Source organism: Rhagoletis pomonella, unplaced genomic scaffold, assembly GCF_013731165.1.
Source record: "Rhagoletis pomonella isolate Grant_MI unplaced genomic scaffold, Rhpom_1.0 Rhpom_scaffold_00007, whole genome shotgun sequence".
In the NCBI taxonomy this organism is placed as follows: Eukaryota; Metazoa; Arthropoda; class Insecta; order Diptera; family Tephritidae; genus Rhagoletis; species Rhagoletis pomonella.
Genome location: NW_023458561.1, coordinates 11,046,169 through 11,064,267, shown reverse-complemented (window position 1 = coordinate 11,064,267; position 18,099 = coordinate 11,046,169). Strand labels below are relative to the sequence as shown.

The 18,099-nt window shown below is 33.1% G+C and overlaps 1 protein-coding gene across 8 annotated transcripts in view; it reads right to left on the bottom strand.

Annotated features, from left to right (window-relative positions):
• Positions 1-18,099, bottom strand: part of LOC118742311 (potassium/sodium hyperpolarization-activated cyclic nucleotide-gated channel 2) — a 238,860-nt gene that overhangs the window by 64,187 nt on the left and 156,574 nt on the right. For 3 of the 8 annotated variants that reach the window (XM_036474287.1, XM_036474290.1, XM_036474295.1), the window contains 3 exons: positions 13,021-13,163; positions 12,827-12,964; positions 7,239-7,334 (listed from right to left, as the gene is read on the bottom strand). In XM_036474287.1, the coding sequence (XP_036330180.1) occupies positions 7,239-7,334; positions 12,827-12,964; positions 13,021-13,163 (377 nt within the window). The remainder of the gene's footprint in view (positions 1-7,238; positions 7,335-12,826; positions 12,965-13,020; positions 13,164-18,099) is intronic. The other 5 variants (XM_036474288.1, XM_036474291.1, XM_036474293.1 and 2 more) reach the window with 3 other exon arrangements.

Genomic DNA, 18,099 nt, shown 5'->3' with positions numbered 1-18,099 from the left:
AGTGTTCCCACTTACAGGTTTTATGTCAATAGGAACGACTTCCTGTAAGTTCTGACTAAATCCTGTAAACCGGACTGCTATTGGAACAGACTAAATGTAACTTATTGAAGCTTTTTACTAAAATGTGCCTGACAGGACTATTCTGCATTGGTAACAAAAAATAAATAAAGTTCGGCTGACTTCCAAAATGTCATTTGCAATGTATAAGTCGTAATGATGCATGATGGAAAAAATCCATTTCCACTTAAATTGCTGGTAAAACCGGTAGTTTATCTCTCATATAAAGGCCAAGTCACACGATTGGTACATTTCTAAAAATTTTTACATTTTGACAGTTACAGAGTGGTGTTGTTTGTCAATTATTTTTATTCAACTGAACTCGTTCTTGAGAAAAAATTGTAGACAACACCATACTGTGACTGCCTAAATGTACAAATTTACCAATCGTGTGATTTCGCCTTAAGACCATTTGGTGAAATGAAAATAATAAAATTTGCTCAGCTCTGAGGTACGGCTGTATCAAAAACTGGTGAAGATTATATTTACTGAAAAATAAATTTCCAGCTATAATATTTCTTAAGAAAACCTTGACTTTTTAGATGGACATACTTTCGAATAACAATGGATTCAGCCACGTTTTGGGGAACTCACAAGGTGCCTTAACGGGTTTGCTTGTCGTAATGACATATATTTTATAATGAATTAAATATTTTTATCAAATTCGTTTGGATAACCGCATTTTTATTGCGAGGCATTCTAGCTAATATATATATAAATAAATATCAGGCACGTGAACCGGTTTTGAACCGGAAAACCGCTTTTTTCTATTAATTAATTAACCATTAACCGAACCGAAATTTTCCACAAATGTTTGTTCCGAACCGAAAACCGAACCACTTTTCTTAAAGGTTTAGAGGTTCGTTCCAACCAATTTTCAATAGATAAGTTTACCCGCTTTATTTTATTTTTGTTAAATATGGTAATACATACCATGTTTGTTTACCATTTGGCAATATCAAATGTATAGGCAACCCATGATCCAACTACACAAGATCTGACAAGATGAAGCAAAAGAAAAAAGTAGTTTTCTGGCTGCCGTTTGTAATCCATGTTATTTTCTTTTAATCAACGAAAAGTAAAGAAAGAATATGAAGACGAAGCATAAAGAGAAAAATGGAAGCAATTTTTTAGCGCATTTTAAGCTAACCAAATTATTATTTTTGTACGTGCTTTTGCAACCAATTACCGCGCACTTTATTTTAATTACATTTGCACTAACAATTTATTGAAAATCGCTTAACAATCACTGAAATAAACCACCGGCAAAATACACATAAAGAAAGAAATGTAAAACACCAAACAGCAATAGCAAACCTCAAAATTACGGTCAGATCTGTTCTAATTGGTTCATGTAGGCAACCAATCTCATTTGACAGACACTTGGCACTTAGCCTTGCGCGTTGTTGCACTTAAACTTGCGCGTTATTTCAAAGACCAAAAAAACCGCTATCCAAAAGTACAAAAACGGTTCGAGCCGCTAAACCGAAGCGACAAAATTGTTCATCTGGTTCACGTCCCTGATAAATACTACGTAAAACGTATGTATGTATGTATTTTAAAATAAATAAATATGCTTATGAATATCATGATCATGATTCAATAATACAAGGCTAGATAATTATTGACCGCCGCGGTTTGACACTCCCTTACAAAAGGTTGCATTTACGAAGGACGGAGAAAGGAGAAGAAAGAAATCCCTTGGTGCGAAAATTGTAGTAGAGAAGTACGCAAAGTAGGCAATTAGTAGTGAAATTCCTTTTGTAAATTCTAATGTATTTGCAGGAAATCTGGCATTTTAAACGAAATATTGAACGAAATATTAATATATCTACGTGAGTTACGTAATTTATGTGCTATTTGGCAGTATAAAAGCTGCAAAAGGGCTCAAAATTAAATTAAAACTACTATGAGATTTATGTAAACATCCAATTTAAAAACAATTTATGTTTTAATCAGTTAAATGTACTTCATATGCATATACAAATAAACATATTGCACAAAAGCTTATACTTCTATTTCACACCAAAGCTACACTTTTTCCAAGTAAATTTGAAAAGAAGCAACACGGTGCCGGTTCGAGAGAGACAACTGTCAGTTTATCGAACCTTGTGTTATTAGCTTCGTTCCCCACGCTTTCCGGGCTGCTCCGGTAATTAGAGAGTAAAAATAAGTTACTCTCTCACAAGTGTCAAAAATGTGCCAACACGTGCCAAAAGTGCCCACAGCGTGAGGAACGCAAAAAACCACATTTCGTGCCCGGAATCAACATATCAGCTCTAAACAATGATTTTACGTGTATTTATCTTATATGGCTAATAAAATTACCAAATAACTACATTTTCTGAAAATTCTGTGATATTTTGCACTTTTGTTTTTATAAAATTTGCTTTCGGATTTAAACAACAACAGCAGTTATTTCAAATTGCCCTTTTGCACATGGAAAAAAAGTCCGGGCTGTTTCGTGCACAAAGAAGAAGATATTTACGATCCAAAAGTGGAACGTATTCGCTCTCTATTACCCATTTTTCTTGCGTGAGGAACGCTTTCAGGGCTGCTTTGGGCACCCGTGGGTACCCGCGGGCTCGTGTGGAACAAACCTATTGAGTCATGCATCGTGATAATTGCTTTTGTCGTTTTTATAATTACATATGTCAGCTCACTTAGGGGAGTTATTTAACGGATGTAAATCCATCTTATGGAATGATTTTATTTTGATCTGGTTTAAAGAGAAATCAATCAAATGTAACAGAGCGAGTCGAATTTAAAGTCCTATTTGTACATATCGATAGCCCTCTGCAATAACGACACAATTCAAAATTCAAAAAATTAAAACTGTTACTACTGTTAAGTGGCTCTTGTCTCTACTCCTTATCTAATCCATTTCCATCTCTTACTAAATTAAACAGTAAGGATTGCTAAAGTAAGTACTATGGATTAGACATGGATTCGACCAGGATTAGAGACATGAGCCACTTAACAGTAGTAACAGTTTTTATTTTATGAAATTTGAATTGTGTCGTTATTGCACAGGACCATCGATATGTACATATTTAAAAAAACGAATGCAGGAGAGCCTGCAAAAATTAATGCTTATGTACATATGTATGTATGTATGCTTAAAAGATAAAAGTTGATAATTTGGTATGTGTGCATGTATGTACTTATCTATACAATACAATTTTTATTTCACATAAAATCAACTGATCGCATTAAATTAAAGAATTGGCTTCGCTCAAGCGCTAATTGTATGTACATACACAGTGTGGTTTAAATGAAGCAAAAGCATTTAGTATAAAAACTTGGTGTCGAGCCAACCAACAAATTCCCTACATCGAAATCAGTATTAAAAGGATTTACTACATACATATGTACATACAACTGTACAGACATTTGTATGCACATCTGTAAATAGGCATTAAAATACATATCGAGGGCTTATACTCAATATCCGTTTTCAGAAATTTCGGATTTCTGTGACTTAAATTTGATCTCTGACATTAATTATAAATGTGAAATCAAATAGTAAAATATACTTCAAAGCAGGGACCGAAAATAGCCGTTAAATACCAAGATATTTATATTTAGATCATTGCAAAATCCTTATCGCGTTTGGCGAGTATACATAATGAGGCGAGGTATGTTTCGATATATTATTACACTCACTTCCCTGGGGCCGAGGATTGCGGAAGGAGGTAGCCTTGTTAGAGAGCTAATTACGCCTCACAGTGCTTTGACTATACATATGGAGGAAGGTGGAAAAAAGTTATGGTGGCATTTGATAAAAAAACCTGTTGGGCTTAGAGAGAAAAAGTAAAAGTAATAAATGCAAAATTTTTTACTTTACTTACTCACCCCGTCTCTCGAACGGTATATTTCTAAGAAAATACTAGAATTTGTGTGATATCGACTAATCAGTTTAGTTGCGTTTGGCGCTGAACCCACAGAAGCAAGTGTCTCTGTGTCAACTGTAATCAATTCTTTAAGTTTAAGGTATTTATCTTTTATTTGGTATTTTCTTCTATTCTTATCGAAAAATTGACTTGGAATTGCAGTTGCTAAAGATTATTAGTAAAACAAGTAAAAAAAGTCTAAGTTTGACGGAACCGAACATTAAATACCCGGCGCAAGTATTAAATATAGTTTTTTCACCTTTCCGAAAACTACCTCTACATGGTAAGCAGAGGTGGTTTTACCCCTATTTCAAACATTTTCGATCCAATCGCCCATTTTCCGAAATTCCATAATAATGCTACTTCTTTTCAAGGGATTTTTGTTAGTATCAATTTTGAGTAAATTAGCGCCCTTAAATTTCGAAATATCGAAGTTTCAAGCATTTCGGAAATTTACTGTTATGCGAAAAGTGGGCGCAATTTTAGTCCGATTTCAATAATTTTCAAAGTTCCGCTTTTATGTGGCAAGCACAATAATCATACCGACTTTGGTACCATACCATGGTGCATACTGATTTATCGAAGATTTCTTATTTGTCTAAATTACCGTTATATGGGATGTGTGCGTGGGTATTGTCCGATTTTTTTAAAAAATTGGTTGAGCGGTTACCAAGATATACTTATGTAATCTTAAGTGGGCGTGGCTACGTCCATTTTCCAAAAATTTATAATGCACTTATTTTTCGTCTAAAAATTATAGTAAATGTCAATTTTGAGGGAATAATCTTCAGTAGTTATTAAAATATCGGAGTTTTCGTATTTCTGAAAACTACCGTTACAGGTAGGCGTGGTTATTGTCCGATTTTGCTCATTTTCAATACCATCCGTACTTCGCCCGAAATAAGTACACCTACGAAGTTTCGTTAAGATTTCTAAATTTTTACTCGAGTTATCGTGCACACAGACGGACGGACAGACAGTCACCGCTTAATCGATTTCTTTTTTCATTCTGATCATTTATGTATACATTTGTCTATATCTATCTCGATGAGTTTTGCCTGTTACAAACAACCGTTATGTGAACAAAGTTATAATATCCTTGTGCACAAGTGCGCTCGGGTATAAAACATGTGACACTGGTTCGTCGGGTCTTGAAATTAAACGCATGTTTTAGAAAATGTTCTGTAGTCCCTGAGCTTATAATTGTTTTTTTTTGCGTGACTTTGCAAACACATGTAATTTCGATTTTCTAAATTTTTGGATTTTATTTTATTTTTGCGTAATTTCGCGAAAATAATTTTCTTAACAAAGAAGAAATCCCGCAAAAAACTAAAAGAATTGAGAATATTTATATCTATGTAATTTTTAAGCATAACCTTGGTATTTCTGAGAGTGGAAAGCGAAGTACTGAAATTAACCTAAATTCCAATAATCCATGATTGGGCCCACATTTTTTGCGAGTTTACTATTCTTTTCACCCGCCTCCTTATAGGCGAAACACTGTGCGTCCTCCAGAATAGAGTGGGCTCCTTTTGGCTATACAAGTCGGCGGGTCAATACGGCGTTTTTCCTTCGATGTTGTTGCAGACGAGTCGTTTCAACGTCTTTGAGGAATGGGAGGGTGGTATTCTTGCCAAAAGTGGATAGAAGTAGCCACGCATACCATAAGGACTATTAGCTTAACATCGTTTCTTCAAAAGACCCTGGAGAGGTTAATGGGCGTACTTATTAAACAAAACGTACCGCGCGTATGTTCTCGAAGACACAGCACGCTTAAACGAATTGAAAATCGGTAGAAACCGCCCTACACAATGTTGTTAGACGAATTTACGTGGTTCAGGAAAACGGAGCATTCGTAGTGGCGGTTTTTCTGGACATAGCGGGGGCCTTCAACCATGTGCCTAAGCAAGCCATTGTAGAATGACGACAATAATGGTAAAAGGACGAAGGCTGGCCTGAGGGCACTAGGAGTGCTGACTCGGTGAATGTCTACACAAACGGGTCGAAGCCGCATAAAGGCGTAGGGGCGGAAGTCGTCTGCGCGGAGCTAGGTCTTTAAAAAACCTGTAAGCTGCGGAACTACTGCAGTCTAAGTACTAGTCATAATGAGAGCGGCAAATCTATTGAGCAGCGATCTAGTAAATAAACAAGTGAATCTCTACATAGACAGTCAGGCTGCGATACAGGCAATTCTATCGCACAGCACTTCTTCAAGTAGTGTTGTGGAGTGCAGGATAGCTCTGGCTCTAGATTTGCTACATACTGGCACTGACGTACATACATCTATACTGGATTCTGGGGTACACCGGCAAAAGAAGGTGCTATGTAGGAAACTATGCCGATAGAGAGTCAACTTTTTTGCAAGCGATTATACGGGAGTTGGATTTTTCCGTTATCAGGAAGGCTCAGAAGCTGGTGGACATTGTCTGCTGGTTAAATTAAGTTTTTTTTCATAAAGATTATAACAGTTACGGTCCTTGCTTTAAAATGGTATATGCGCATATAAGGCCATTAGAACCAGAATAGTTCATACATGTGCATTTTTGGGGAAAACAGAGATGTAGCAAAAAAAAAAGTAACTATAAACGTGTTGATTAAGTATAACCAGAGTAGCACCCATTTTATAATAGGTGGCAACAGCAAGCCGAAATTAATTGTAGATTTGATCCAAGAAGTGCTGTTTATTACTTCATTCTCTCATAATATCGTATAATATCTTATATTTTTGCAGATTTGATACTCTGGTTTTGATGGCCTCACATGCGGTCAACAGAAATATAATCGATGTCAATTATGTTAGAGGTGGTTAAAAAAAAGTCTGGAACTCATAAAATTTTAAAATTTGTAAACCCTCGAAATATTATTTCCATATTTTAAGATTATTACTAAATTGTTTTTGTTTTTTATTTTAAACACCGACTTTGAGAGGGATAAATGTTGTGTTGTAACGCCACGCCGCTCATAATATACATATGTTTAATAAGTACTGTGTGTGTAAGTGCGTTACAAGTAAAGAAGCAATTAGAATTTTTATGCATCAAAACAGGTTTTCGTCAATCTAAAAGGAATGTTTAGAAATATTATTAATTCAAAAGTAAGCAATCATGATAACTAAAAGAACGAAAATAAAAAAATGCCACTATTTAAAACTGAAACAGGGTAAATCATTCCTCGTTAGTGAATCAATAATATTTAACTATAACAGCAATCAATTAATCAATCAATCATAATGAATTATTCAATCAAGGGTTGCATTTAAAAAATGTTGAAAATTGTTGGTTGGGTTACCTTCAGAATGAGGTTGCTTTTAGTCAAGCCATCTTTGTCTTTTCTATGCATTCTCCCTCTTCGATCGGCACTTTTTTTTTGCAGATTCTGCAGAATCTAGAACCATACATACCGATAAGCTAATTTTCTTGGTATATATTTCACCATTATTAAGTTACATAGAGTATTTAAATATTAATCATATTCGTATAAAAGTGTGCAATATTTAGTAGTTGGTATTTGCAAATGTATTGGAATCGCAGTATGTCAAAGTGTATGTAGTTTTATTTTTTATTTATTTTTTGTACGAAAAAATACGATGCTACATACATATATTTGATGTGTAAAAATTTTAATTGGAATTGTGATTGAAATTACGAACGAAGCGGTTATCGTTCGGTTTGTGTGTCAATAGTAAATAACTGATGGGCTTTCAATAATTAATATGTACATATGTATATTATCGTTAAGTAGATATATAATATATTTGTACCTACATATGTATGTAATTGCATTGATACTGAAACTTTTGCAATCGAATGTATGTCTGAATAAAAAAAATATATATATATTTTAAGATTCTTTTGGATTAGGAAGAAATTTCCATTTGTTTTCGAATACCCAAGAATATTCTTAGGATCTGCTCAATTCATTATTGAATTGTCTTTTTGCGAGTGAAAAACACAGAGATGTGTTTTTAAAGGCAGCACAAGATCTAGAACCTTTTTTAAATTAGCCTTCCAAATGAGTCTCTGTGAAAGAATCCGAAATTTGGAATTTCGGTTGACCATTTATACGAAATATTTTTACTACTTAAGCAGTTTTCAAAAGAGTACCGAAATTAATTTAAAGTTCTATATGTAGAATAAGGAAAGATACACATATTTGTAATTTTTAGTATTCATATTTTCTATTTTATGTGAATGTGTTTCTTTTAAAGCATATATATTGGTGTTATATGATTAAGCAGGAAATCGGCACTGCCACGCCTCATTTGGTAAATAAAAAATATTGAACCATACCTTTTTAAAATTGCCATATGAATCATATACTATATAAATATCTGACGATGTAAATATTTTAAGCAACCTATTTTAAAATAATATATATGTATGTATATGTTTGATAAAAAATATGAAACATTTAAAATAGTTTGATAGGTAGACTAAAACATTGATAATTGATATTTCTTGACACTAACAATTATTAAAAAATTACTTATTCTAAATCTATTAAGATATTTCGGCAGTCATCATTCGAGCTTTTTTATTTAAATAATATATTGAGGATTTAGGAAAATAAAGCAGTTCAGCGTTTAAAAGGGGGGAGAAAATATAAGTGGAATTCTTTTTGGAGGTAGCGCCAAAGATGCGTACAGCTTAGTGTAATTGTTTTTTTACATATGCATGCAGACATTAGCTTATATATATCGAGACATGTCGAGGTATTAGAGATATATTGGGGTATTTCAAATTTTATGCCGCAAATCATCTACCTCTCTCTAGAATCGCCTAGCGCCGTTAACTAATATATCATGAAGGTTTCACATCCTCTAATTGAATTTTTAACTGAAGCAGTTAAATTAAATATGCATACATATAAAGATACTGAATAAAGAAACAGCACTGAAATAGCAGTAAAACAATGGACCCTACTCTACGTTATGCCTTTTAAGTCACTTTGATTATTTATAAACAAATTATTTAGGAGGCACTAAGAATCCCAAGTACCGTTTTCTGAAAATAAATGCTTACTAATAAGTGCCTGAACTATCCTAAAAGGTTCATATTTTTCTTAAAACTGCATTTATAGTATCGACATGGTTTTTTGTGTTACTATAAATATTTGCAAGTGAAAATGTGACATTTTTAAATTGATAGCTGCCAATCAATGATAATACAAATAAGCTTGAACGAAAACTATGATAAAATGTGAAGAAAATAATTAATGAAATGTATTCATTAATTCTCATATGGGAGCTTAATAAGTAGAATTTAAAGTGGAATCATATTAAAAACAAAAATATGGATATGAGTCTACACACGTAATAAATTCAAAAGGCCCTAAATGACAAATTTGATATTTCAAGTCAGTGATGAGCAGACCATTGCTCCAAGAGCGCATGTGGCACATACTGTGTGCAATAGGAGCAGGTTACATACTACTAACTTGTTATGCTGACCTAGACAATGTCAAATGTGAAAAATTAAATATTTGTTGAAAACCACATCTTCGCATCACCGGGCAATTTAATTTGGTTGCGGTATGTGAATATTAGTAAAGAGATTTAAAAAAAATGAATTTTAAATAAATTTTATTATTTTTTTAAAAGCAGTTAGTTCATGATTCAAACGGGATAGTTGTGTAGGCGGTCCTATGTTATGCAGCGATGGACCAGATGTGGTCTTGTCCAATGACATCGTGTAGTTAATGTAAAAATTCGTTCCTCATATTGCCACCATTTTGGTTAGTAGTGTTGGTAACAAGGAAGCCTGGTCCTGTACTAATATTTAATCTAGTTCTACGTTTTACATAATGCTTTCAACGCACACTGTCTCACTCAATGAATCGTTTGAACTTGTTACGACGTGCGGGGGTGGACAAAAAAATAGAGATGCGATATTTTAACTAGTTTTAGTTTATTTTGTTTATAAAATCAACTAGTAAGTCCTAGCTCCTTCAAGCTAGCATTTTATTAGATAAACTAAAATTTAACCGGCTGGTAAACTGCATACCAACATTTTTTCTAAAAATTCCCGATAACGTCGGTAACGATGCTTAACTGGAGATTAGTGTTAACCAGAGATGGTGAAAACGGCCCTATTTAATAATGATGCGCCTAAAAGATGCAGACCTTTTCATTATCAAGTTACATACCTAATGACAGTACGAATGGGAATTGCTTTAAACTTCCATTTTAAAGTTACCTGATGACCAGGGAACGGATTTTTAGGACCTAAAAACCTATAAAAAGGCAAAATAAAATAACGAAATAGGCAGGAAAAGGCACTAGGTATTGCAAAAAAGGCAAAAAAAGGCAAAACAAAATAGCGAAAAAGGCAGGAAAAGGTACTAGGTATTGCAAAAAAAGCAAAATAAGGCACTAAAAAAAGAAAGAAAATACGAAGAACAATCAAAAAAATACATTTATTTTAGAAATGTTTATATTACAAGTAAAAAGAAAAAAACTATGAACTAGTTTCATTATATGAAAAATTTGTACTTTGAATCTTTGACTATTTTATCCTTTCGAGTTTCTAACTCATAAAACTTTAATCTGAATAGTTGTAGTAATATTGAACCACAAGATGCATTTTGAAGTTTTCTGGCAGCATTTTCATTCGATTTTCGCGAAGAAAAGCCTTGAATGTACTAAATGTGCGCTATACGTAAGTTGATACAAGTGGAGCCCAATTTAAATATGGAACGTTTGAAACGTTCATATTATCAGGAATAAGGGCGTTTTCGTCGCCCTTTACAATTTTATCCTCACGCCTTATTGTCTCCAAGCCTACGTTAGCTGAGAAAACGGCTTTGAATTTTTCCAACACCAATTTGGCAAGAGGTCCCTGCGATTCTATAAGCCACGTGGGCTTGTGAATATTTTTTAATCTTAAAAAAAAAAAAATTGTAAATGCTATAATCACTTTTTTAAAGGTAGAAAAGGCAAAAAAAGGCAAATATCTTAAAAAAGGCAAATATCTTAAAAAAGGCAACATCAAATGTGTATATGGGTATTTCCTGGGTTACGGACGCGACATTCGTACGACTTTAGAGTTAAATAAATCATACGAAAACTGAAGTCACTTGTAAAAAAAAATGTGCTGTTGTGTAGCTTTTATACCGTCCTTTGGTTGACAAAAAACTTGGTGCGCTTGGCACACTGAAGTCGAGAAAATCGATGAAAAGTAGGGCATAATGCACGCGACAAAAACAGAAGTGATTTCAGAGTACATGTTAAAACTAAGCAAAACTCAGCGAATCGTGTAAGGTTTTCCTTTATTAAACATTCTTTAAATAAAGTCTAATTATGGACCGTTACAACCAATTCATTTTTAATCAGAAGCAATTTGTTGTTGATTTAATTTTGAATTAAAATCTGGTAACGGACGCGACAGATTTTCCCCCCATACAATATTTTTATAGTAACACATTCTAAATTTAATTTTTTATTTAATTTTTTCAGTTCTTCTCCCCACAGCTTCCCGTTTTCAAAACCTCTTTTCGCCATCTGAATGCGAAATATAAAGTTATAAAGCCGTTTAAATTCATTTACTTGCATTTTCGGTTTACCTTTTTTGGGAAATGCCCATATATGGAATCAGGAAAAGCTAAATCGTGGACATTCTTAATCGAATATACTATATCTCTTTAGCAGAAAAAAAGGCAATTTCCATAAAATCCGTTCCCTGCTGATGACAGTACGAATGAAAATTCCAACGATTGATTTCGTGTTATTCTATTCGTTATATACATAATAATTTTAAAATCAATTGAATTTAAGACTTAAAATATGAAAAAAAAATTATAGTTTAAAAAACTAAAAACTCACTTTTATTCAAATGTGAATTAAAAAGTAGAAAATAATTAATATAAATGTAAATTTCCTTTGAGAAGAATATAATTCCTTAACTTGCTTTAATTAAACTTCTAAGACCAACGTAAAATAGTATTACAGTAATTGACAAAAAAATTAATTTTAACGTAAAACAAAGCGAGGGGTGCTTCTTAGATTTCATAGTCCTGCTATTGACAATATTCAATATTACTTAACTGAAAATGAAAAGTTCAAATTAATTGATGTCGAGCACCCCACGTTTTGTTTTCCTATTTACTATTTTAGGTTGGTTTTAAAAGTTTAATTAAATCAAGTTATGGAACTTCCAGTTCCTCTCAAAGGAAATCTTTATGTCTATAAATTATTTTCTACTTTTTAGTTCTTATTTGAATAAAAGCGAGTTTTTAGTTTTTAAACTATAATTTTATTTAAGATTTTGCTGTCAACTTAACTAAAAAATTACGTAGGGCTTATAAGTTGATTACGAAGACTTCAAATGTAAAGTATACGCCTGTAGTATTATAAAATTGTTCACTACTCAAAGCATTATGAGACGACATCTGGAATTATAACCACCTTTTTGTTAGCGTTTGGAAAAAAACGCATCGAAGTTAAATTAATAAAAGAGACATTTCCTGCTAAAATATAAAGATTTTGATACCACCAAGAAATGGAGTAGCAGTTATTAAAGGACAAGGTCTATGCTAATGGGAATTATGCTTTTAAATTTTTTGTCGTATGTATGTAACTAAATAAAAGTATTTAGTGCCCTCATATCAGATATGAGGCGTGGCACTATGAATGAAACATTTTGATACACTTTTTTTTGCAGAATATCAACTGAAGTATGGCAGTTCCTTAACTTCACATAAAATATGTGTGATTTACCTTTGGAAATCTAATATGAACTCTAAAATAATTACATATTCAATATGAACTAGTAACTATATGGGATTAAAACGTTATCGAATCTAACAATTTACAGCTTCAAATACAAAAACATACACATATATAGATATATGCTATTTATAGATTAGAATTGCATACTTACGTATACTTCCTCCCATTGTGAGACATAGCGTACAAGCCTCGAAAGCCGCAATAATCTAACCAGAGAAAGTAACTTGGCCAGGCGTAGAATACGAAGAGCACGCCCCGCATGAAGTATTTGAAAGGAATCGGAAAAATCCTGTAAAATTAAATATGTCGTTAAAATTTCCTTTCCAGAAAAGAGAAAATATTTTCCTTTACTTGATTGAAAATCAAAAAAATGTAGTCAAGAGGGATCGAAGAAATTAAATCCAGGAAAAACCATGTTTTTAAATAATGCTTAGCGATAAGCTTAGGATCCAGTATAACCTGTTCTGCGTTATCTTGCTGCATTATACCTGCGAAATATTTGCATATATTAATTGAATTCGGTATACCTATGAATATTTACTGGTGGGTTTTCTACATATGTAAATATTTATGTACTTATACATATGTATACATAAGTATATTTGGTAATTTATAATTTCATGTATGTAGGTACGAGTATATGTATGTTGACGTGGTGTTCGAAGCGTAAACAAAAATTTAAATAATTTTTAAAATTTGTAGTTCAAAGGCATGATCATGAAACAATAATTTTTAGAAGGTTGTTTCACTTCAAATTATTTGACATAAACCGTGTCTGTGACAACCACGCAATGTGGCCACTGCTACGATATAGAACTTGGGGATTATCGCTTGTTATTTTAGATATTTTTTAACAGAACATGTAAAGATTTATATGTTTCATAACTGATCACTTATTTTTTAATATAAATATACGTATTTTATACATACATTTTTGCCACTGCTAATCACATGAATAAAAATCATAAAAATGAAAATATAACAGCAATATTTCTTGTTTATAATGGATTAGAGCCATCGCACACCACGGACTTTATCGGCCGCCAATTTAGATGTGCTCGCTAGTCTTTCCATTGCATCGCAACTTATTGGTCAGAGCGATTAAGCTGGTGTAATGTGCGCACCTCCATACATCTTCATGTACATATTTCAAGCGAGCCCTATCATTTAAATAGGCGGCCGATAAAGTCTGTGGTGTGCGGTGGCTCTTATAGCTGTGTCCTTACATCTATTCCGTGTGTTGCAATATCCACGAAAGCAGCAGTTAATTTTTTGTGAAGAAAATGATTACAAAATACTCTACTTATATGTTTGGCTTTTCTTTGTTTTATTTTTCCAACGTCAAAAGCTGGATTTTTTTTTTTGAAAAAGTTGGTACAACATAAAATACGAAACACGTTTTCTGTCAGATAGCTAACATGGCGGAGAAGAAGAAGTGAAACTACCTTCTAAAAATTATTGTATCATGGGCATGATTCAATAATACAAGGTTATGTAATTTGTGACAGCTAAAATTTGACACTCCTTTATCCAGATTTGTATTTGGAAGTAGGAGAAAGGGGAAGAATGTGATCGCCTTTTGCGAAAACGGTCGTAGAAAGGTACTACAAAAAGTACGAAAAGTATACAATTAGAAGTAAAATGTGTATTATTTATTCTATGCAAATTTGCAATATATTTGGTGTTTTAATGGAAATACTAAACAATACATAAATACGTGCATTTTTGATTTAAGTTATTCATCATTTCCTGGAACCGACCGTTCAGCTATTCAAAAAGGAAAGCTGCAGATCAACAGACTTTTTATGCTCATTTCAACCATGACAAAATTATTTGGCGCAAGTAAAAAAATCAAGATGTTCTAGAAGGTTAAAGTTCAGTTTTTAAATTTTTTTAAATATTAATATCTTACGAACTGTAAGTATAACCGATAAAAAAACTAATGACGCCACCATAAAGATAACTAATTTGTCTTTCAGCTGGTGTACATAATTTATAGCTTCTTGTTTTTTAAACCAAAACCACTAAAAGGTCTATTCTGCACGTTACCAAAGATTTTGTAACCGGAAAATTGTATTACCAAAAAATGTTACCAGTTCTTGTCACCGCGATTCTAAATACTTTGGTAATGCAGTTAAAATATTCAGCAATTCAGTTATGAAGAATTGTGCAAATCCTGGCATAGAATATTTCACGGGGCAATAATTTGATACCAGCTTATGAGATGGTAACAAAATTTACCGGTTACAAGAGTACACAGAATGCGAAAAGGATTTAAAAATTTACAGGAACTTAATTTACCGGTTACAAAATTTTTATTACCAGCGCAGAATAGACCTGTAACATATATATATATATATATATGCAATACACATTCCAGGCACCTTATCCACGCATGCAATGTCGATAACCCATATTCGTAAAGATTGGCCCTTAAATTCAAGGCTTTAATTTCGTGCAATTTATTCATAATGGTTGGCGTTGCTCCACAAATACCACATCTTTGAGTAGAGGAATCGCTATGAATTGAGAAAACCTTGCCATCAATCATTGTTAAATAAAACACATGTTTAACAATAAATGTTTTATCTTCAATGTTAGAAGCTTTTGACACTATTGCATTAATTTGATTTTGTATGTAATTAGTTTCATCTTGAATCAAAGATTTTGTTTCCTTTTCAAAAATCAGTTTAATCGGCCTGCAAAAACGTGTAGATGACGGACGTGGGTTTTCCCATATGATATGGTTATCGTACTTTAGCTGCAAAGGTACCAAGCAAATTGCAAACAAATATTCATCTGTTTTACGGGAATCATTTGAACTAAAGTTTTGCTTATAGGTAGGGCTGCCAGACGTCCCGGTTTTCCCGGACATGTCCCGGATATAGACTATTTGTCCCGGTGTCCCGGTCCAACTATAAAATGTCCCGGGTTTCGTTTAAGTGTCCCGGGTTTCGATTTGATTGCACAAATTTTGCATAAAAATGACTACACTGAGAGAAAAAACGCGTTGTAATATTAAGAAAAATTTTATGAATTTACTGGGGGAAGTAACGCATAGTAAACATGAATATGTTTTATTTGATTATCGTTTTGAAATGTTCGTACTTAAAAACAATACTTTCATACCACGCACACGTGGTGTTGAATCAAACTGAACATTTGAATGCACATTTACATGTCTGGCTGTAGCTGAGTGCACGAAGATGCCTGCCATAATTTGCTAATTTCCAGAGCGTCAGGGTTCAAATCCCATTACCGACAGCATGGAATTTAAATAAATAAACGAAACAAATGACTGATCCTGACCTTGTATTTAATTTTTTTGTGAAACCTAGATTACTTATAAGTACCGTGCCGTACAAAATTATTGGCTCGGAGACTCTTTCATCTGATCACAATTTCTAATCAGATCTTTTAGAAAAATTTTGAAAATGTAGCTTTTCAGCCAATTAGTAAAGTTCAAGTCTGAAGTTACCAGTAAATTTCGCTGATTTTTTGCTGACAGTGTCTTCCCCATACAAAAAAATGTCGAACATAGTTTGTATGGAAGAAGCTCTCAGTAAAAACAATACCAAAAGTCAACTAAATTTTTATGGGCTGCAAAACTTCATTTTCAAAATTTTTATAAAAAAAGTCTGAATAGAAGGTGCGAATTCGTATGCAAAAGTATTGCATTTTCCCGAGCTTTGCACAAAGTTTATAAATTTAATTTTTTATGTTTTCTGATGTATTTAGTATAAACTGTATTTTTATAAGGAACAAAAAAGGTACATGCATTGTGGAAAATTCTCTGTACTTTAGTTGTCATAAATTGTTTTGTTTTGCTGGTGTACATTGCAATGATCTCATGATCTCATGTTTTTATGTTTTTTTTGTCAAAATAAAATTTTACTACATCCTTTCGTACGTAATTTTTGTCGAAACGAAGTGGAAGGGAGCCAGAGGCCTCTGCCCGCCCTTAAGTGTCCCGGTTTGGCAACAGAGATATCTGGCAGCCCTACTTCTATCTGGCACTGCTACCATCACATCCCCATTTATAAATCAAAGTCAATTCCGTATAATTGAATTCCTCTATGCCCTCTTTTTGTAACTTTAAAATTCTACAAGCCGTGTGATCACCTAAGTCCTGCAGAGGCACTTCTGCTATTACATCGGATACCTTTATTCCATTACTTGGGTAGCACTTTTCTTTAGCTTCCAAAATTCTATGATATGATCCGCGTTACGGATCTTAGCACCAGTACGCATCGCATTATAACTTGCTTTTGTATATTTTACATCGATAAACAGACGTAATGCTTCTTCATCTGTAAATGGTACTGGTTCCTTAGATTGTGCATTAACAATTTTTTTTAATTTTAGTTGCCCTCGTTGGAGATTCATTTATGTTCTTTAGAATCGCGGCAGCATCCCTCTTGCCAGATTTATAAGGACTAACGCCAGCAGCGAAAACTAGTTTCTCAGGTGAACAACCACTAACTAAAGCCGATACTTCCAAACGCTTCCCTTTTTCAGATTTACCTGAAAAATCTGATCGAAGTCTACCGAAATTTGACGTTGACGGTTGGATCCCTAAATCCTCTGGAATTTTAATCACGTTTTTAGAAGGAAGGCCAAATACTCCATTTAACCAAATTTTGTTGGAGTCTTCAAAATATTTCTTAGATCTTTTTGCTTTTATCCATCTTTCGTTAATTGAATACGTTAATCTCCGTACAGCTAACTTAACTTTATTGCAATAATCTTCTGTTTAAGTTTTCTGTAACCCACTCTTAGGAAAAAAATAGCTAATGACAGCTTGTACAGCTTTCTTTGCTTTCCATTTCGGCGATCCACACATTATATAGTTCTCTCCGAGTTATGGGTATGTTGTCTATATATGTATATAAAAAGTTTACCGGTAAATAATTGCAGACAATTTTTTTTTCATCTAAAGTGGACATTACCCAGATCAACAGGGCACAATTCATTTCACGGGAATCCACGGGAATCCTATTTAAAAGTTACTCTAAAAACCATAAAATGCTAAATTTTTACTACACAAAACACATATTTCCTCTTATCTATTATTTTGCACACAACATTTAAATTCGACATTTATTTATAATATAGCTTAAACATACCTGACATAATGCAGTTTAAAAAAAAATAAGGAAAAAATTTGCTCTTCTTTGATGTTACGATCAGTTCAAATGTGATGTTGTCAATCGACTGAGCTGCTATAACAACAGTGACAATGCTATTGTTCATTTTCAAAACATCAAAACAAAGCAAATACGCAAAAAAAAAAAAAACTTGATATACAGTTATGCACAGTGGATAGTTATCTAACAATTACCAAACAAATTATGTGAACTTTGAAACATAAAAAAATTGACTTTTTTCCAGCTAGATTGGCGTCTTGGACCACTGTGCGGGGGG